The 21,976-nt window shown below is 37.9% G+C and overlaps 1 protein-coding gene across 4 annotated transcripts in view; it reads left to right on the forward strand.

Moving 5' to 3' along the window:
- SLC9A9 (solute carrier family 9 member A9) overlaps positions 1-21,976 on the forward strand; it is a 180,811-nt gene that overhangs the window by 42,006 nt on the left and 116,829 nt on the right. For all 4 annotated transcript variants that reach the window (XM_010406118.4, XM_010406120.4, XM_019289930.3 and 1 more), the window contains exon 6: positions 4,318-4,423. In XM_010406118.4, coding sequence (XP_010404420.3) covers positions 4,318-4,423 — 106 coding nt within the window. The remainder of the gene's footprint in view (positions 1-4,317; positions 4,424-21,976) is intronic.

Raw genomic sequence — 21,976 nt, forward strand, 5'->3', positions numbered from 1 at the left:
ACTGCTCTTGTTATTGATAAAATTGGATATTTATCAGAAAGAGCAGTTTCTTTTTCTCATAAAATCAAAGGATTTTGCATTAGGAATCATAATGTATAAATACAAGATAATGCATTTCAAATACTGGTTACGTAAGACCATTTATAAATGTGTTTTTAATTAAAATATGTGTCTGCTTTCTTCTTATTCACCACTGAAATAATCTGTGAGTGCTGTGACTTATTAATAGGGAAAGTCTATAATTCAAATTGAAATATTTATTTTTAGATAAAGTCAATAGGAAATAAAAGATTAATTTTATTTTCTTCCCATTTGATACTGCCCTCCTAAAACAATTTAGGCCCATGAGCTATGAAAGATATTAATAGTTCTAGTCAGAAGACTAAGGTACAATAATACCAGTACTTTATTTATTAATTATTTTATTAATTTATTTTTTGAGTTTCCTCATTCTTTTAAAAGTAACAGCAAAGTAGCATTGAATACAGTTAGCATGGGGATTGTTGTAGTTTGATGATATTTCAGTTATATATACTTTTTACAGGGATCTATAACAAGCCAGTTTGTTTCTACATTTGCCAAAAGATACCATTCACAAACCAGCTCCACAGACACTTCTAATGACTTGGGTACAACTGAAATCATGTTGGGCTTAGCATGTGACAGATGTTACCTCAGTGCATGAAGTCAAGGAAGAAGTGACTCAGACTTCTGTTGGCATAAATACTGTGAAAATCTTAGATGCCTCACTATTTCCTGCTTCCCATCACCGAATTTTTAACTGAAGTTCACAGCCCTTTCTGAGTGAGCAGCTCTGGTACATTTTATTTCTATCTGTGTCCGATTTCTACTGCCAGAGAAGGTGTAAGTGCTCCCCCAAAGACCTGTCCTTCCAGCCAGTTCTTTACCTATCTCTATATCTGTCCTCATATGCTTGCATTGAAATAAGAGATGCTGTGTACTTTAATGAGAAGTAGTTTGGTATTTTTATAATACATATTGTATCTAATGAATATACAAGTATTTGAGTAGTTACCACACACAAAGCAGGCCCTACTTACTGTTCCTCAGCAGTGCCTCCAGAAAGCCAGAGGCCGAGCTGACTGCAGTGCAGCATCTACAGTCTTTACTTAAATATCAAAGTTCTCACAGACTAGGTATGTTTCTGTGGTATAGAATTATTTTTAAATTATTTCCCTTGAGTTTTAAAGTCATCCATTAGACAAAACACGATGTGACTTCGTTGGACATGACTGTTCCTAGAGCATTATTCTATCAAGAGGTAACTTAAATTAACTTTCTTCCATAGCAGAGTATCACATCCCTTTTAATGTGTCCATTCTGACCTATGCCCAGCGATTCTCATAATTAATGAAGGCAAATGTGATCATGGGGAAATGACTAGAAACTGGTGGTCAAAACAAGGTGAAAATGTTTCCTTGAGCTCTTAAAACACAGTGGATGTGCTAAAGATCCTGCAGTTCTCTGTTCTTATGCAGATTCTATTCATCATTTTCATTAATGAATTGGCTAGCGCAACAGAGGGTGTTTCTTTATTGTACAATATTCTGCTGAAAGGAGATTGCAAACACTTTGAAAGACACGATCAGAACTCAATATGATTCCTGTAATGATTTAAAATAGACAAGAATAAATGCTACACTTAAAGCATCTTCATAGATAGCAGATAAGTGAGCATTCACTTCTGAAAACAATTTCAAGTATACAACATATGAAAATGAGTCAAAAGTACCAATACATAACAAAATAAAAAAGGAAAACGATTTATTAACATGTTCTACACCATTTTTTTCATTCTATTTCCTGACAGCTAGTGTCAACTACATTACTGGGATCTGATTTTAGGCACTGTATTTCAGGAAAGATATGAGCTGATTAGAGGGCAAGAAAACACTAAATGGAGGAGATTGAAAGAAGTGAGTCATTTTAGGGAGGAGATGTCTGAAATGAGTCTTTGAATAGATAAAATGCTGCTGGAAAGAAAATCGGAATAAATATGACAAATTATTCGTCTCTCATTAGGCTAGGAATGGAAATTACAGACTTGAAGAGCAGGAGGGGAGATTTGGGTTAGACATGATTCAGGAGTAACTGCATTTATAAATTGTATGAATACTGAAGAGAGAGTTAGACTCCCTTGGGATTTGTGGAACCAGCATCATTTCAGTTCTTTAAAAACAAATCAAAGAAATATCTGTCAGCAGTGGAAGATCCAATAACCTCCCCTGGAAATGGGGAAAAATTTGAAATGGAAGATACTTTCTGAGAATTGGGTGAACTGAGGAGTTTCTCCCAAAAGAGGCAATTGATGCATTACTGTGTTGCTTGCTTTATTATTTTGCTTTCATTTGAAAATATTTTAAGTCATATTTTTGAGGTAGAGTTGGAAGAGAAAGCAAGAAGAGAAAGTTGTTTACCTAGGAGGCAAGAGGAAGGAGAGGAATGTTTAGGCATCTGTCTAATTGGCTTGGCCTGCTACCCACACACCCCAGCAGTACATTGGACTTTGATTACTGTTTTCTTTTTCTTCTATCATTATCACAGGGACTATTAATGAAAGCCCAAACTAATTAGCTAATAAGCAAAAGCTGAAAGTGGCAAATAGGTTTAGAAAACAAGTCTGTTTTTATGTCAATGACATTAGAGAGCAGGAGACTAAACTGAGTCCACATTTAGCATATTAAGTCAGCATTGCTAATCAGGCAAAAAACATGAATATAGATGTTGGTGAACCAAGAAAATATCTTTTGTCAATAAAGCTTCTGCCTACACCTTTGAGCTATTCTGGGGAAAGAGCTCTTTTCCTAGTTTAAATTATAACTGCAGTGGGAGTAGATGGGTGAGGTTACCAGGATGGTTAAATATAACTAGCTACTTTAAATATAGCTATATCAGCAAATGTTCAGCTACACACATATCCTAAATTGTCATCTGTAGAATAACACTTCCAAAATTCTTCAGAGATAACACATCAACAGAGATCACTTTGACATAAAATCTCACAGGAGAACTGAGAATCTATTTTGGGTTTATAAACTGATTTTGAGATTACATAGATATTTAAGTACCATTTAGAAAATCTTAGCAGTAACACTTTCAAAGTTCCAAGAAATGTTATTAAGAGAAAGCATAATCAGCTGGTCATGCTTTTGTGTGAATTATCAGCAGTCATGTGAATCTAAAAGTATATAATTTTCATTTCTAAAATGTCAGATGTGAACATGACATCCCAGAGACACTCCTAGTCTTTGGGATTCCTGGGCTATGAGGACTGAGTCAATTGGACAATTATGTACTAGAATGAGTACCAGTGAAGCAGTGAGTTGCCATGTAACTTTTTACCAGACAAGTAATTGGGGGTCTTTACATTAAATTCTGCTTGAAAAGAGAAAGCTCTGCTTTGTCCATGCAAAGAGCAAATAATAAGAATAATAAGAATTAGAATAATACACACACAGAACAGAGACAGCCTTCTTCAGCTGGAGATTATGAAGTGCAAGATAGACCACAGGAAGGACTGTGATCCCCTGTCTGCAGGGAAGGAAACTGAGGCACAAAACAGATAAGGCCTAAGGACTTAATTACCTGAATATGAACCAAATGTCTAAATGCTCCTGGGGATGTGTATCTAAATGATTTGCTCACTTTCAATTTAAATTCAACACACTCTATTTTTTTTCTATTTCACTGGTAAACTGAAAATCAAATATAGGATTTGACTCAGGGAGAAGGAAGGAACTTAAACTACTGATATGCTGAAGGAACCTTAGAATGGGTTACAGGTGTCAGATATCCTGGTCTGTGTCAGAGGCTCCATGGCTACCCATGAGCTACATCCAAGCTGAGCATGGGTCAGGACAGGGTGGTTACAATGCATGTTCCTAAGTGACCATGTATAACAGATGGATAAGTGTTATTCTATCCTTCTTAAAACAGGTAAACCCTTACTCATCACACACAAAATCCACAGCAAAACCCAAGTCTTTTCAGCACCCTTATTCCCCCGTGGTCACAAGATCACAGTGCTTGTGAAACACGCTGTGACATTTTCATTTATGTAAGATTCTCTGTGTGAGAGGGAAAGCTTCTTCCCACCTCAGCTGAAGCACCAAAACTCATAGACTTGATGAATGTAAGGATCTTATATATTCCAGTTGATCTTTTTAACTCATTTTTATCCACTTAGCCAATATATACGACTAGGTTTGTCAAAACCAACATTCTAACGATGCTTTATTTCTTGAACTGCCAGAGGAATATGAAAACAACAACTCACTTTGCTTTCTTTCCATACAGTGACAGTCCTTGCTATTTTCCATGAGCTGAATGTGGATACAGATTTATACACACTCCTGTTTGGAGAGAGTGTCCTAAATGATGCTGTGGCTATCGTGCTGACACAGTAAGTTACACCCACCTCCATTCTTTACTTGGGGAGATAATTAAAGCTTTAATCACTGATATCATTCTCACTGATATAGTTTGTTCAAGTACAGCTATACCATTTGAAGGTTTTGTTACAAAGATGTAGTTTTAGAATTTTTCTTGGTTTGTTAAACACTAGAATTCCAATATTGTTAATAGCAACTGTATATCCAGAATGCAATTTTAGTTCATGTTCTTCAACCCAGAAATCAGTATATTCTGTAAAATGGTAAACTTAATTTATTATGATTTCTTTTCTCATCTTAACAAGGTATATTGAAAAAATAATGCTAAATGAGCCCCTAGGACATAGGACAACTATAAAACTCAGGACAGTTCTTTTTATTTTTGCAAACTATTATTTTCCAAGAGTAAAACCACAGTGATACACAGTATCTGTTTCTCTGCTTCTGTCTACAGAAGCTGGCAGAGCTTCAGCTGGTAATGTTATCTTAAATTTATGTATAGCTTTTTTATTCTCAGGAATCCCCAAACAGATCATAAATGATGGACCAAAATCACACAAGTATGTGCTGTCCTAAAAACACAGATGCTAAGTACATGATTAACGGGATCTCAAGTTTACTCCACTCTACATGTATTATATGCTTCCTGGAGCTTTGCTAGAAATACAAATAATCCTCTCAGATAATCTTAAAAGTAACAGAACTGCAAAATCAAATTCAGTTCTCCATGATGCTTGAAGATGCTTCACAGTAAGCCTCAATTCAGTGCCAAGTTTCTCCTTAAAACATGGTCCCTTGAACTAGGGTTTATCCTATCCTTCAGAAGAAAAACTTTTAAAGAGTTTACAGTAGTTTAAAAACGAGCTTAATATTTTGTCTGTAGCCCTATGGAGTGTCAACTTATAATAATTGAATTGCAAAAAAACCTCCCAAATTTGTTTCAGGATACAAAAAAACCCCAGTATTCTTATTTATCATTCTCCATTACCAGTCTAGTAACCTGCACCTACACTAAACTCGTCCCACTGTTTTCAGAGCAAGAGCAATATTTTCAAGTGTCTGAGCACAGACGTTCATGATAAGATACAGCATGGCAGTCACATCCAGGGACTGGGGCTGGAATGTGTCATTTAGTACATCATCTGGTACATCAGATAATAAAATGCACAAAAGGAAAACTAAGCAAAGACCAGACAACTCGGTAGAGAGAACAGACAGAAAAGCATTGAAGCAGCTATTAGAATTGGAAGGAAGCATGTAGGTGGCAATAAGTCTGAGCTTTTTACCTCTCTCCCTTGTCATTGTTTAATAACGTCCCAGACATTTTCAGCTCATTTAGACTCTTCATCTGATAGTGCAAGGTTCTCAAACGAGGAACAGTAAGGCTCCAAGCAATTCAAGGGAACCCAGAATGTTTTAAGTCTCTCTAGTTTTCAGTCACCCTGATGCCAAAGCACACGGATCTCCCAAAGGAGCAACTCAACTGAGAACAAATCAAAAAAGTCCCATCAGATTCCAGTTCCGTCAGTATTCCAGTACATGATTCATGATTTTCTACTGTTTCCAGTACTCAAGTCTAGGTTATGCACCTCAGCCTATCTCCTTCTCATGTTTTCTTTGCTGTACATGGGAGATTACAAATCTTTACTATAGAATCTCTTGTCACTGGAAAACTGATGGGTTTTTTTTGTATATTCACTGTGATTGATTCTTTGATTTCTACAGTCATTTGTAGAGACTGAAGAAAATACATGGCACCATGAGTTTCATATTTCGTTACTCTCTGGCTTAAATAATCAGCTTCTGCACAAATGCAATGCTTCTTCAACCCAATATAATCTTCCTGTAGCATTTTAAGTAAAGATATACTGTTAATAATGTCAACTTCAGGTCATTAACACCCTACTAAACCAACTTGAGTTTAAATGAAGAAAATTGTTTTTCTATCACTGCAAAAGAACAGCTATTTTTTTTCCTGTAACCCATACCATTCTTGTGTGCAAACACAACATGTTCATAATTACAGCAATAGAAGTCTATTTTAAAAGGTGTGAGAATAATGTTTACAGATCTGGAAAAGCAATAGTAAGTAATTTAGTACACTGCATAATGAGAACCAGAAAAACAGAATCTGAAAATACACATTGTCTTTCATTATCTAACAGAATAAATGAGATTATGTCTGCAGGAGTGACTCACTGCAGGAGAGGCAGGAAGAGAAAAGAGAGAAGGCCCTTATGGCTGGAGGTGGCAATTTGGCAAGGTGAAGGCAGTATGGCTGTCTGCCAACAAGGGCTTAGATTGATCTCTCTCCTTTCTTTCAGCTTCTCCCTCCAATCTCTCTTTTTCCTGTGCTGTTTTCATTTAGTTTAAGAAGGACAGAAGCAGGACCAGCTACCCCTGCATTTTTCCTGTGGATTTAGCAGATCGCACGAGCTCTGTGTTTCTGCAAGAGTGTGTACAGACAGTGGCCAATTGCCCTCAGAAAATACTAATCAAGGACACAAGTTCTCTGGGCCAGTTTAACAACTCTCCTCTGGCTATCCTGCCACACCAAACACCTGGGTGTTTGTGATAATTGCAAGATTTCATTTATAGTGTGCTATTTTAAGATAATCTGTGCAGGAGGGATCAGTGTGACTCAAATTGACAGCCGTGGCTGCAGGAAGGCTGACAAGCTGTTGTGCATCTGGGAGAGCTCACACACACAAGAGCCTCTCTAAGCAAGGGCACTGGAGATGGAATGGGGTTTTTCTTCTATAGGAATCACTTCCAGAGTTCCTTACAACTTTTCATTATTAGGATAAAATTCTCCTTTTAATAAAAATTTGTGAGAATTCTCACAGAAAATAAACATCAAGAATTCAAAGTATTTAAGAAAAATGATAACAGAGCCTTACTTATTAGATTACTAAACATGTCTGCTTTTAGCCAGAAAAACCTATATGACTAGCTATCCACAAATATTTCATACATACTTTGTTTTCCAGAATACTGACTGAGGAAAATCCTGGTAAAAGTAGTTTCATGGTTCCTCTAAAATATTTCCAGGATGAACATCTACCAACTCAAGTCATAGTACATCTTCTTCACTCAAAAAATACTTTCATTCTATTCTAGTTATACCTTATACAAGTTAATATCACGCTCAAACCATTCTTTCCTGGCAGAAGCTTCTATAGGGCTTTCAAAAATAACATGGCAAAGGTAACTAATTTATTGAAAGGGTAACTAATTTATTGAAAAACAGTATCAATTTCCAGGGGAAATAACTCAGAAGAGTTCAGCTCAGTTTGTGCTGAGCACCCTCTAAGGTTGTCTTTTCTCAGACAGTGATTCCTACAATTATCTTAGGCAGACAAGAGAATTCCTTCTGACACACAGTGATGATTCTTACTGGTAGGCACAGTCATCATATTACTAATTTTAATACAGTTGAGATCTTTTCAAAATATAAGAAACTCTTCTAATATAATGGCACTCAATTTGAAAATGAATAAGAATCTTTAAACCTTTCTGGTTCTAGGTATTTGTTTACCTGTATTGTTTTTATTTCAGCAGTTTTAATTCTGTTATTTTGTCATTGAACTTGAAGGTAGCATACACAAGAGAGAAATGTAATCAGAGGCTGAAGAAACAGATATTTGACAAACCTCAAATGCAGTTACAAATATTCAGTCTCTATTTCACGTGGTCATCAGCCCGGTGAGGTAACTGTGCGTTATCTACAAGCGTTACTTCCCTACTTTTCACAATTTCTAATTGTTATTCCTTGTGTATTATATATTAAAACCAGCAGTTCTGCAAAGGACAAGAACAGATATTGCAACTATGCTGCTGAATAATTAAGTTGGAAGCTGGGAATTTCAGGAAATAATATTGGCATTGAAAGTTATGATAGGTGTCTTCTTGAAGCATATCTCAGTAGATGTGAAGCTCCCTCTAGGATTATATTTTTCTTCTTTCTTTTGTCATGGACTCTCTCTAATTTGGATCCTTTGCCCTTCCATTTTTAAAGCATTATTCTGTATAGTTTTTGCCACACTTTGATCCCTGAGCACATTGAATAACAAATGTTGCAGAGGAAAGACATCTGAATGTTCTCACATCATATTTTTCCCACAAACTGCAGTTATATTCAGAAAGTGGCCTTTAAAAGTGACATCATGGGCTTCCTATATGTACTATGTCAAAATCTGTTGTTTCATGTGTATCAATTAAGAAACAAAGGCTTTTCTCTTAGCTAATCCTTTGTCTCAGGTTTCTCCCCACCTGTAAGTAACTGGGAGTTTGTTCAGTCTAAGAACACAAGGAATTCTGTCAGCCTGAATCCCCTACCTCATGCTGAGATTTGCACTATTAGCAAATGGCAAAAAGTACTGAGTTATCACATAAGGAAAAAAAAGAATGCTGGTTTGTCTATAGCCCTTATATTTTTAGCCACTTTTAAAATCCTATATTCATGCAATTCTTAGTGTCTTTTACCATACTATCTCAGCCACTGGAGTGAAAAAGAAACTCATTTAAGTTCTATTTATTTTCAACATGTATCTGAGTGCGGACAAGATGTTATTCACACATCCTAGGCATATCAGTACATAAGAAATAGTGTAAAAAGCCACTTCTATGCATAAGTGGGCCTTTATGTACACACAGTTAATAGCTTTAGTGTACCTACACATAGAACTCTTCAGCCTAGGTAATTTTTTTCAAAAGGATAAAAGCCTCATTCCTTGCCAGCTACAGTACGAAGCATGCACAGAGCCTTTCCAGGAAAGAAAGAGGGAAATAAAAACACCTGTGCCACCAGACAGGTGACAGAAAGGTAAAAAGTATCAACACATGCAACATTTTCCTGTTCAAAGAAAATAGATTTCTCTGTGTGAGAAGAGATGGTGAAATGAAGATGTAAGAAAATGAGCTGGTGAAAGCAACAAATGAACATTGTGAAGGCATGGCTAGGAAAAAGAAGCAAGAAACAAAGATAAGGCACATTGTGTAACTACAGATCATGACAGTGATACATAAACCTGTAGCTAGGACTCTTCAGAGGGAAGAAAAGCTTGTTTACTCATAGGGATGCAGAGGAAAACCTGATTATCTTTCTCTGATGCAATTTTTCAGTTTTATATTGTTTTGTTGTGAATGTCTGTGTTGAAATCCTTAAGTAGTACGTCAAAATCTGCTCCTGAACTGTAGAACACTGGCAACAGAATAGGAATTAGGACAGCCAATGCTAAAGAGCGATATGCTGCAATCAGGAAGTGAATCTGAATTCAGAAAAGGAATGAAATTCTGCTAGAAATACAGGGGGTTGTTCTCAGACCCTTTCTTTGTAGCTGTCTTTACATTGGCTGGGTGGGCAGACCTGGAGGGACTGAGGCCTGTATGAGCTCAGTTTGAGCAGTGGCAGGTTTAGATGAGCGGTTGCTTTTGCAAAAGGTGACCTAGAAATCACAGCTCAAAGTAAGACCAGCACTGGAACCCAACAGGCATAGGGAGAGCTGCTCCATGGTACTGACTTGCATGATCTTGTATCCTTGACAAATATTTAGGGATTTCAATGTCTGTGACCTACAATTCTGGACATATGACTAACTGGATCTCTGGATAAACGCTTGTCTCATTCCAGATAAATACTATTTGTGATTTTATTCCCACAAAGATTCCTGAGGAGGTATGTCTGTAACATTGTGGAGGAGAATAAAATAGAATCCCCTGAAAACCTGAAAAGAAACAAAATGCTGGATGGAAGCTCAGCCCAATCATTTCACTTACTGGTTCCCCTTAGACAAGACGAATTTGGCTACTATTCCCAATATTGTTTGAAAGGCTTATATACCAAGCAGCCCTTCAACCAGTCAAATAACAGATTAATTTATAAATTAATAGAGCAAGGAGTTAATTGTGCAACAAGGTAGTGAGTGATTTTAAAAGGTAGATGAGGAGTCTTTTTTCTCTATTATTTCTATAATAATGAAATTATGGTTGTCCATCTGCTCTTTTTACCTTTGAGGGAGGGTTTAGTCCCAGCTTATTTTGTTGATGATAATTAGAGTTTCACGTCACTGACCATCTGGAACAGGACATGTGAGCACTGGGAAACTAACCAAACTTGCTATTAGCAGGAACTTTAAAAGAGCTTCTTTCGCAGAATAGAGGAAATCCCACATAAAATGTTTATATCCTTGCTTAATAAAACTTCTTTTCTTTTTCCTCCATGAGCTTTACTGTACAGACCAGTGTTATGCTCAAATCAGAGGAAAAAAATGCTGTTGAATTTCTGTAATGCTTGTTAAAGCTGGAATTTCGGTATGAAAATGGGCACTCAGAACAGAATGTTTTCAGGAGTTCTCACTCCTCGATTTTTTTCATATTTCAGTATTTCATATCCCTTTTTCCAATATTAATGTCATATTAAAATGTTACTTAGATCTAGTTAATATATGCTAAAGGTCTTCTTACTCTCGGTGGTGCTGGGTCTGTCTGAGCTGGAGTTCATTTCCCCCCAGCAGCCCTCACAGAGCTGTGCTTTGTACTGGGAGCTGGAAAGGTGTTGATAACTCAGCAGTGTTTTGGCTGCAGCTGAGCAGCACTGGCACAGCATCAGTGCTTTCTCTCCAGCATCCCAATGGTAGGAGGTGAGCAAAGCCTTGGGAGAGGACATAGCCAGGACAACTGACCCAAACTGACCAAAGGCATATTCCATACCATATGATGAGGTTAATAATCAAAGCTAAGAGAAGGGAGGAAGGGGCAGATAAATGTTACTGCATTTATCTTCCGGAGCAACTGCTACACGTGCTTGGCTGGGCATCACCCACCAATGGGAAGCAGAGAATAAAACTTTTGTTTTCCTTTGCTTTCACACACAGCTTTTAGTTTATTAATGTGCCTTTATCTTCACTCCTGAGCCTTTTTCCATCTCATTTTCTTCCCCCCCCACCCCACCCTGCAGAGGAGGGAGTGATGGAGTGGCTGGGTGGGCACCTGTCATCCAGCCAGGGTCAGCCCACTACAGTTCTCTAATTGGCACTGCTTTATCTATGCAATTTATTTGAATAGGCAGCCTTCAGTGGCAGACTGCTAAGCTAGAGTAGATTTCAGTGAGCAGTGTTATGGAGATTGCCCTCAGGGATTTATGAAGATATAGCTTAGCTCAAATCAGCTGGGAATGGCTGTACTTGTCAGACCCAATCAAATCAGAGTAGCTGCAGGTATCTCTGTCCACTTATACACAAACAGATACATAAGTTTTAAGTCCAGAATTAAGAATGTTGCTTGCAGTCCTTGCAAATCACACCTAAGTGGCAATTATTTAGCTACACTTTCCCTACAAATGACCAAACTGGCATCAAAGCTTCTTCATTTCAAAGATTTCTATTGGGAACTCTTCAGAACTGAACTACACCTTGGTTCGAGTCAGCCTGGTTTTTGAGCTCTTCCAGATGTTTTTTCTTGTCCAGATAACCTATCTCTAGTGAATGAGACAGATTTTTCCTGAGAGCAAGATAATTGCATACAGAGTCTAATTTTACTTACAGAGACAACTCCCTTTCAGTTTAAAATGATAGTATTGATATTATTTCCCTTGAAGTACTCCAAAAGAAAGCTCATTTCATCCTCTCTGGATGAAATACTGCATGTAAGAGTCTGTCTGGCTCTTGCAATAAATCAACATACAGTTCATGTCTCCTGGCAGAGAAGACAAAGGAGGAGTGTGTGTCAGAAAGGTGAGGGAGACCTTTCCACCATTTAATTTGCAGGGTAGCCACCAATACCTACTCCCTGCCCAAATCCTTCCCAGAAATACAGTACTGGAGAGCACAGCTGTCTCAAAGAGACGAGAGTTTTTCACAACAGGATACTCCACAAAAAATCTGTTATTCTTTGGCGATCAGGTAATGATTACATGAAGGAAGAACCCATTCCTACTGTGGGAGAATGGACTATTTCCTGTGGCTACCCAGGAACACCAGGAAAGACTGATGTGTCTTGTGATCCCTCTGTGAACCCCTCCAGAACTTTGTGCTACAGTTCAATTTGAATTTCATCATTCTGACCTGCTCTAAGCCTTTTTTTTTTTTACCAACAGTATCAGGTAAACTGCTTCCTGCTGCAAGCTTTTATCTTTTAAGACTCAAATCCTTAAGCTACTGAGGCTGTTAAAACTGACATAACACACCATGAAATTCTTTTACATGTGCATATGTGCAAATAATTTTTTTTTCTTTGTGCATGGGGAACTGTCCATAAAGCACATCAAAATAATGCAAATGTTATCAAAAATCCAAAAGTTACATAATGCCCAAAAATTTTCATATCTTTCAAATGAGGAATTGAGAGGTACCTTTTGTAAACATTTTAATCAAATGTAATTTTTAAGTTTATTTTTTCATACACAGAAACCCCCCACTCTCCATACCCAAGACATCATTTCAGTGTGCATTTCACCTTTTGGACTAGGAACTTTAGTGGTTTCAGGATATATTTTTGTCACTTGAGCAAAGAGAATAATTGATAACAGTAGCACCAGCTGCCTTCCCTCAGTGCCAGGCACAGCAGGAGTGACTGCAAACCTCTAGTTACTGCACTTTGCAGCTACTTAAATGCTGAGACTCAGCAAATTTCTATTCTTAGAATTTATTCCAGTGGTTACAGAGCTCCACTCTCTCCTTGTTTCCACGTGCTTTTGTACTGGTCTCAATCTCATTCCTTGTCTCTCCTTTATTTTTTCACAAGACAATGGTCACCTTCCCCATCTCTCTCTACCCATTCCCCTGAGCTGCATGACCTACTCCACCACTTCTGTTGCACTCACCAGTGCCTAGGTCTCCCATCAGAGATAGAAAGAAATTATTTCTAGAGATAATCTAGGACTGTAAATTCCAACATCCTTCATACCCTAAAGCCAAGAGAGAGCCTGACTTCATTTCTGGTGCAAGCACCTCTTTACTATCCTTCTTACTATGTTGTGACAAACAGAGGAGGTAACAAGGACAAGAGGGGTGATGTGACGGTCAGCTCTGAAGGCTGGGCACAGCAGCTGGCTGAGTCTGGGGACCAGCAGTTGCAGGGAAAAAACACGTATTTAAGTTTTATATGGTACATGCCTAAAAAAATGAGATCTTGGAAGATTTTTAGTTGATGAAGTTTATCAGATCTCCACTGAGATTTGTCAACTAAACATTTCAGAAACCTTTAAAAATTTGCATAATTTTGTCACATTTTCACAAGGGCAAAAGATATGTAGGAAACAGATGGGTAATTTCCTCTCTCCTCCCCTTAGAAATGACAAGTCTGAATTTCAAAGTGGTACAGTGAGAAAGCTTTGTAACTATGTGGCTGTAAGGTTTCTGTCCAAGATAAGCACAAAGGTATTTTCTCTATACTGGCTCTACAGAATGCCAATTTAGCGGGGAAAAAAATAAAAATGACAAGAAAAAAAAAATCTTCATGGAAATTACAAATGCAACGTGGCCATGACGTCTCAATGGTAGCATTTTGGCAAAGTCACGAGCCGTGACAGAGACAGGAAAGACTCAGGGCAGCACTTGTGCAAGTGGCCCTGAGAGAGCTCATTGTGACAGAGCTGGTTCATTTCTGCTGTTTTTAGGGCAATGGGACTTATGAGCATTCCCTGTAAAGACCATTGTACCAAGGAAAGACATCCAGTCTTTTTATCAGTTTGCTCTTAATGTGTTTGGAACTCTGATGTTCCCTAACTAATTGTTAATTATAATGATCTACATATTCTGAATGTAATATACATGTGTATGTTATTTGGATTCCTAATGAAATTTCAGCACGTTTCTGGGGAGTCATAGTAACACTAGAATTTGGATTTTGAAAAGGAATGTTTAAATATGATTAAAACTTTGAACAAAGTAGTATCCCAATAATACATTGAATAAACTGATATTCACATTTTTCCCTTAGTAATTTCTCCATTACAAAATCTCACAAAAGTGATATAATTTTCAGACTTTAAAGCATTTTCATTTTGTATCCTCATTCACTTCATGTTTACTTTATTTTCACTTAAAAGAAATCAAACAGTTCTTTCTTTCCACATTGTTCTACTGATCTGTAGCAAGCACAGCCAGAAGCAATAGTGAGAGAAATGAGAATAATAGAGTGCCTAGCAGGCTGCTGTTCCCTGCCTCAAACACACTGGGAGAGGGTTACAGCTAGATGAAAATATTCCTGAAGAAAATTTCAGCCTCCTGAGCCATTTAACAGTGTACATCTTCTTTATTACAGTATTTTTATTCCTAGAGAGTAAGGTTAAAGGTATTTCCAAACTCTCATTATAGGATGTTCACAGTTTTATATTTTATTTCTAGCATTAGCAGGACTTAGTCCATAGCTTGGAGAGTATTTTCATTGTGCACTGTTAGAGTGAATGCAAAAGTTTCTGAGGTAAGACTCCTATGTTCCAATAATTATGAGGGTAATGAAGCTAGGCAGAATTATTTTCCTCTTATTAATAGCTGTGTTTAAGTCTCATAGAACTTCCTGTCTAGGGAAAGTATTTATTTTTAAACTAAGTGGTGGAAATTAATGTGTTATACTACATGTTTGTCCATAAATCAATGGAGTCTTTACAAAGCCAGAAGGAAAAATTGTCTGTTTGGCTGCCTATCATTTCTGTGTGATTTTTCACAGTGCATGGGATAGGCCAATAGCATATACCTTAATTTTAACAAAGGAAGATGTTCCTTAACTCTTTCAATCTTGGCAGTGAGGAATAATTCACGATCAGCTGGCAGTTGTGTCCAAAAGCCTTAGCATGTGTCCTTATGAATAATGAATTCTTATCAAAGCAAAAACTCTCATCCAGTATATTTGGTATTAGGTATCTTTGATCGAATGGTTTATGTTTAGGAAATTAGGGTGGGTAGGATTTTATTGTCCAGATTATTTTGAAGATTCCCATTAACTTTTAGATTTTCTTCAAGCGGCATTTGTTTATGTAGCAAGGCTTAAAGGTGACTTATCATTTGAAACTCCTGCACAAAGGATAAAAAAAATACAGTCTTCCAATTATTTTGAGTAAAATATCCCCAAAGATGGAAGTCAGAGATACAGAATGAGTGTATATTTCTGTGTGTTTACTGTTTTCTCTTCTTGCTGTAATCCTTAAGGATAAAAAGAATGTTTTACTATGCTGATTGCTTTAGAATTTGGGACTGAAATTCTATCCACATCAACTTCCCTGCCTAAGTGGTGATTCCCTCTCTTTGTTTAATTTTACCATGAGTGAAGTTCAGTAATCCTCCAGATTGCCAAGAGGCATTGGCAGGTGTCATAATCAGCACTGACTTAACGCTTGAGCAAACCAATTTCCGCAAGGTTCAGCGGCCCCGTGTCTGTTCTCTGCAGCCCCAAGCTGCTGAAATGAACCCCCGAGGCTGTGGAGAGCCAGTTTCGAAGGGCTTCAGACAGAGCAGCCTTTGCAGCTCCAAGGCAAGGAGAAAAGGTACAAGACGGATGCAAAGCCACCTCTCAGCCCATGTGCCATCCTGCCCGAGTCCCATTCCCTGTCAGACTGCGCAGGCTGCCTCTGAACACCTCTCTGCTCATGCTTTGAGCTATTGCTTTTCAGTCAGCATTTACCAGAGGTAAAGATCACTTTCAAATAAGTCTGGACCTATTCTTCTATCACCATCTCAGAAATTCTATCTTTAAATATTTTTTTCCCAAAAGAGACTTAAATGGACTATTTACCTTCCCAGCACAGTGGATTTTTCCAGTGGATAACTATTAGTACATGTACTGGGACTTGTTGGATTATGCTTTCTTTATAGAGCACTGTCCAGTAATTTTGTTTTAATGTTCTAACATTAAAGGTATAACAGCTTAAAGAACTTCAGGCTATAGAGTGATAAGGTAGTAAGCAATAGGTAATATTGCAATTTTAGGATTTCTACCATGGCTGGTATTTTTCTTTTTGTTAAGATGTAAAAAATAAAATGTTAGCATATTAGCAGAAAGGTAAATGAGGAGAGCTTGAGGCCTCCCTTTTTCCTACTGGAATATTACTACCACTCTCTATGCAAGGCTGACCAGCTTTTCTAGCAAATGAAATGCCTCTTTCTAAGGTGAAATTTCATTCTGTTTATTTGCTATATTTGGATCAGGAACAGAGACTTACAATTCAGAATATGTCTAAATCCCCATCCTCAACTCCATTATCTCAAGAAAACAAAACATGTAACATGTTTTGTTTCTGACATTATTACTGCCAACACTAGATCATGCAATTCACATCTGGATTTATTTTAGACTTTCTCATAACAACAGCTGCATTCCTTGTCTTCAGTTGGATACATTTTTAAAAACTAAAATTGCCCTGGCAACAGCTGCAACCATTTATTATAAAGCAATAGAAGTGGAACTAATATTTGTGAGAGAAGCTTTGTTACCAGGATAGTATTCATTCAGACAATGCCCGAGTCATTTTTCCCTAGCTGTTCCATTTTTTAAAAGAAAAATATAGAAAATATTTTCAATAATGAAATGTAGGTGGGATTGAACAGCTCAGGAGATTAAAAAGATTTTCTTCTTTAGATTACTGGCTCATCTCAAATCCAGATTAGCAAGAGGCAAAAATTATCAGCTGTTTGGTGGGCACGTGGAAAAATCAATAGTGGTATGGAGCTCTGAAAATCCTGTTCCCATAGCAGCTATGTTCTCAACTGCAGCGCAGAAACAGACAACTGAGAACACAGGGTGTGTCTTTATTGGGGGAAAAAATTATGTGACCCATCCTTGAGGCATGATAATGACTAATGCAAGGGAAAACTCCATAGGCAGCTTGCAGTGCTAACACAAAACAGTTCCAAATGAACTGTCCTGCCCTTCCTATCCCTTGCACTGTACTGTGTTACCTGACAGAAGAGAACTGTTTTCCTGAGTAAAATGTGGCTAAAGAGGGATGTTTGGCACCAGCCTCAAGGTTATGTTGTTCCAAGTCAGGACTGAGGTAGGGTCATCTAATGTATGGTCTTGCCACATTAGAAATCATGTGAACCATTTTGTTTGCATCTATTGACAATATTTCTTGGAGCATTAATCCTTTAAAAAAAAAAAAATCTCTAAGAATCTGGGGAGGAGATAGACAAATTGTACTCCAGATATTAAAAAGCCATATGAAATGCAGATTTTTCTTATTTAACCCCCGTCTGACTATGAAAGAATCTGTTTTGCATGCACAGACTATACAGGGATGATATACCACATACCAAGGATTATTATAAAGTCTTAGGCAGAGCTGGGGAGAACACTGAAATAGAAAAAACTTTGGACAGACTTTCATACTACTTCCACTCTAATTTTTGTGGGATTCAGTGTACCTTATATTTATCAATTACATCCAGCATCAGGCCCCCCAGTGTACTGCTCTGTTCAGAGGTTCCTAAAGATGCCGAAGTTCAGTGAAGGCAGTAGACTCGGGGCTCCTTTCTTAATCTCTGACAGAACACGTGCTGGAAGTGAAGAAGCCCAAGGCTGTTGATAGGCCAGAAATTTGGCACAGCCCCATAGTATTGGCAGTAGACCATCCATCTCCTCCAGGGACTACCTACATCCTCTAGCAGCACATTTAGCTGTATCTAGGATATAGTAATTTAAACACAAACAGTAGCTTAAAAATCTCTTAAAAGACAAAGAGTACCCATACGTACTAAGCTCTAGGTTTGTTGCAAAAAATTATCATACAGTCTGACTTCATTAAATTACTTTTGTGTCATGGACAATTTATTTCAGGGAGGTAACAGAGGAAAAACAGAAGAAAAAACAAAATTACACCTTGTGCCTGAGAAAAAAATCTATGAAAGCATAGCATTCATACATTCTGTTTTTATAATGAGATCTGATAGAATATATGACTGGTAGAATAAAAAACTGGCATTTGGTAGAAATCACAAAGATAGTTTTCTTTTTCCTGATTTCTCACTTAACCTTTCAATTCTTTGTAGCATATTCCCAACAGCATGGTTCCAATTCTGTCCTTCCTCTTCAACATTCCTAGGTAAGCTTTACACGCTCTGTTACACTTCAAGCAGGGCAGTTACATGGGACAGCCGAGGCTTGGCAGACCAGTGGTGAGAATGGGGTCCTTTCCTGTCTCACCAACAAGAGAGAAGCAGTGAGCAAAGAGTCTGTTTTCATCGAGGTGAGGCAGACTGGGCACTTAGAGCTTCCTCTCACTGTCTCTGGGAGTACTGAGCTGTGTACTCAATTCGGAATGTCATCTGTGAAAAGACAGGGGTTGCACCACCCTTGAACACATCAGTCTCAGGATTTTCATAAGCAGAGGTCACAGAAGAAAAAGGTCCTTTGAATATTAAATAAGAACCTGCTGTATATGTTCTTCCATTCATCAGTTAAGCAGTCTGATATTGCCCCTCACTCCTTTGTTCACATTCATTCAAGGGGATTTCAGAGAAGATTACAGTGTATTGTAGTACTGTTTAACTGGCTAAATCTCAGGGACAAGTTGGTTTAAATGCTGGAGGAGGGTGAAGTGAGTAGGACTATGCATTTGTGAAGGATAAGAAGCAGCTGTCATTTCAAAGGAAACGTTGCTATTCATCCCTGGGTATGTCACAGTGCACACAGGTCGAGTGGGTTCTCCTGCAGTGTTAGGACAATGACTCAAATCCTAAATGAAGGGAATACTATCAGCATAAAATATACATCATTTTCTGTTGTTTCAATCTTAAACTGCTCCTGAACAAAATCATGGGCTCTGTGATTCTAAGAAAATTATTATTTAATAAAGGTTTAGTGGAAACTGTTTCCATTTAAGCTCTGCTAGTTGCCCATAAGAGCAAAGGACTCTTCATGGCTAACCAAGCTGCTTAAAACCTTCCTTGAAGCGTTTAGGTCATATCCTGCTTTTTTTTGTAACACCAGTGTACATCTAGAACAACGGCACTGAATCAGTGGAGTTACTTCAGATACTCATCACTGTAAGGGTAATTTGAGGCAGTTTCTCCTCTAGAGCAGGATGACAGTAAATCACAGTGATTTCCTGGTAATCTGCTGCAGCGTTGTAATGCTCCAAGCAGGCAACTATCAGCCTGCATCATTTTATCAACAGGCAGGTGGAGTTCAATGGACATAGATAAATGTATAATTTGTTTGCAGGAGTGAAGTCACTGTAAAAGACAAGGGTAGTTTAAAGGTTTTGTTACCTTATCCTTGAGTTATCCCAAAAATTTTAGTACAAAAAGGGGGGTTAAATTAAGACTACCCATTCTTCCAGTATTCACCTTCCCTACCCCTTAAGGATACATCAGTCAGTGTCTTGTGAATGTGCTCTGCTGTTTTATTCTTTGCACTCTGTTTGTAGAGTAAATGAAGTCCCACAGTATCACATTTTGCCACTTTTGTGCAAATAAACCTGAGGCGTAGATCAAATTAGGCCTCCAGGAACACATTAAACTCTTTCCTATGCTGACAGAACACTTGCAGTTGCACATTAACTCAATTTTTTACTTTCAAGAGAGATATATCATTTTCACAGAAAATCCTTATTCCAGGGTCTCATCTCCCGGCACTAATGAGAAGAACTGTCACGTAAAGGGAAGGTTGTGTAAATGTTCCTGATAAATATTTTTCAGCTCTTTTCTAAGTAAGTTTGGAGACTAGTGGCTCACAAGTAAAAAATTGAAAGATAACACAAAGGTGAAGAATGCTATAATGAAGAAGAATAATGTAAAGCTAGTAGGAGATAGAGATGTAGCTGTATATGAAGAAAAGTGCTGCCCACTATTATCGGAGAAATACAGATCTTTAGATCATGTTACACGTTTGGCTGGTGGGTCTAGAAGTGCAAGAGCTGGGACTGGACGATAGCTCCCAACTCGGGTGGCAGGGGTAGGGAGGCAAAAAGATGGCTCATGGACCAACATTAGCAAGAGTGTTAACACAGCACATCTAATTCCACTTATGGCACAATTAGCATCATGCAGCAGATTTGGTTTAAATAACACAGAAAACTATTTCATTTTTCCTTCCAGATATTGACTGAAGAATTTGTTCCTTGTTCATTGTTTCTTGTTATCTCAGAGTGTTGATGGTTTGTGACTTTTACAATCATGTTTTCTTTGCAGAAAAAATGCATATTTTTTACAGTAAACTCTTCTACCTTGCAAGTTCTATTTTGCATAAGCATAAGTGATTACAAGGAGATGCAAGGCAGGGGAGAAGTCCAGCTCTTTGTATTAATACAATCATAATTTATTTATACATTTATCTCTTCCTTGGTGGTTGATTCTTTGTTTCTACTTTCTTAGCACTATGTGCATCTTCCCAGTTGCTGAAGCCACTAAAAAGCCTAACTGGGAGGACAGACTTCAAGCTGCTCTAGATACACACAGGCCTTTCCTCTTCATGCAAGGTTTAAAAAGAATAGGAATTTAACAGTGAGTTGGATTACAGTTCTGATATCCAATGAGAAAGGATCATATTTGTAGGCACAGGAATATGTAAATTATGTGCCTTTTGATATCATCAGCTCGTAAGTAAGGACAGTCAGACACATAACACAGAATGCAGCACATGTCACAGATGACCCACTATCAGCCATCTGTTTTCTGCTGATGTGCTTCATTCCTCACAAAGATATGGGACAGGAAAGAGTTGTCACTGTGACTGTGATATTTCCAAATAGATTTATGAAAATTAGACATTTAGACTCAATAGCAGTCATTTGAGAATGAAACATTCCTATGCCGAGCCTCAGAGATACACAAACATATTTTACTGTTAAAGCCTTAGTTTTCTTTTACATAGATTTTAAGCCCATGTTGCTGTTCATCAGAATGTCTTTCTGTCAAAGATAAAAACAGGTTGGAACAAGGTAATGAGAAGCTAAGATACTTGTACAGATGACAGTGCACACCATTTCTCAGATGCGCTGGGGTAGAGAAGCTCCACACCAGATCAGAGATGATGTTAGACTTGAAATTGCTCTGCCTGCAGGCCCATTAGGTCATTACTTATTGTCAAAACTATCATCCCATGTCTTCTTTCTACGAGTCTGTAGTGACTGCAGCCCTGTGGTGAGCAAGTTCTGAGCAGGATCAGAAGGATGCAGGGCATCCAGCACCTCTGTCAGTAGGGACTTGCAGAGTTTTTTCTGGGCACCAAGGAAGCTGAGTTCAACCCCATCCAGGTGGGTGAGATACCAGGTCCTTTTATGGCAAAGGTGGTGAAATTTTAGGGCAAGAATGGGATCACCAGGATAGATGATTTCCAAGGTTCCCTAAGGAGGTAGAACAGACTTGATAATAGGTTGGGAGACAGAGAAGGATGGAGAATGACAGATTTTCTTCAGTCCCTGATGTTTGGGGGTAGATGAGAACAAAGATCTCCATTAGGGAAAGTCTACCTAGAACAATACAAACTATTTGTTGTTTTCTCTGACAAGCTGCTGCTGTGAGTCAGCTCAGGCCTGGACACAGAAGAAAACTGAAAAGAGTTACAGTGTAAAAACAACAAAAGCTCATATACAACAAGAGTAAGTGTTAGCTTAGTTTAAAGTAATCAAG

This window comes from Corvus cornix, chromosome 9 (genome assembly GCF_000738735.6).
Source record: "Corvus cornix cornix isolate S_Up_H32 chromosome 9, ASM73873v5, whole genome shotgun sequence".
In the NCBI taxonomy this organism is placed as follows: domain Eukaryota; kingdom Metazoa; phylum Chordata; class Aves; order Passeriformes; family Corvidae; genus Corvus; species Corvus cornix.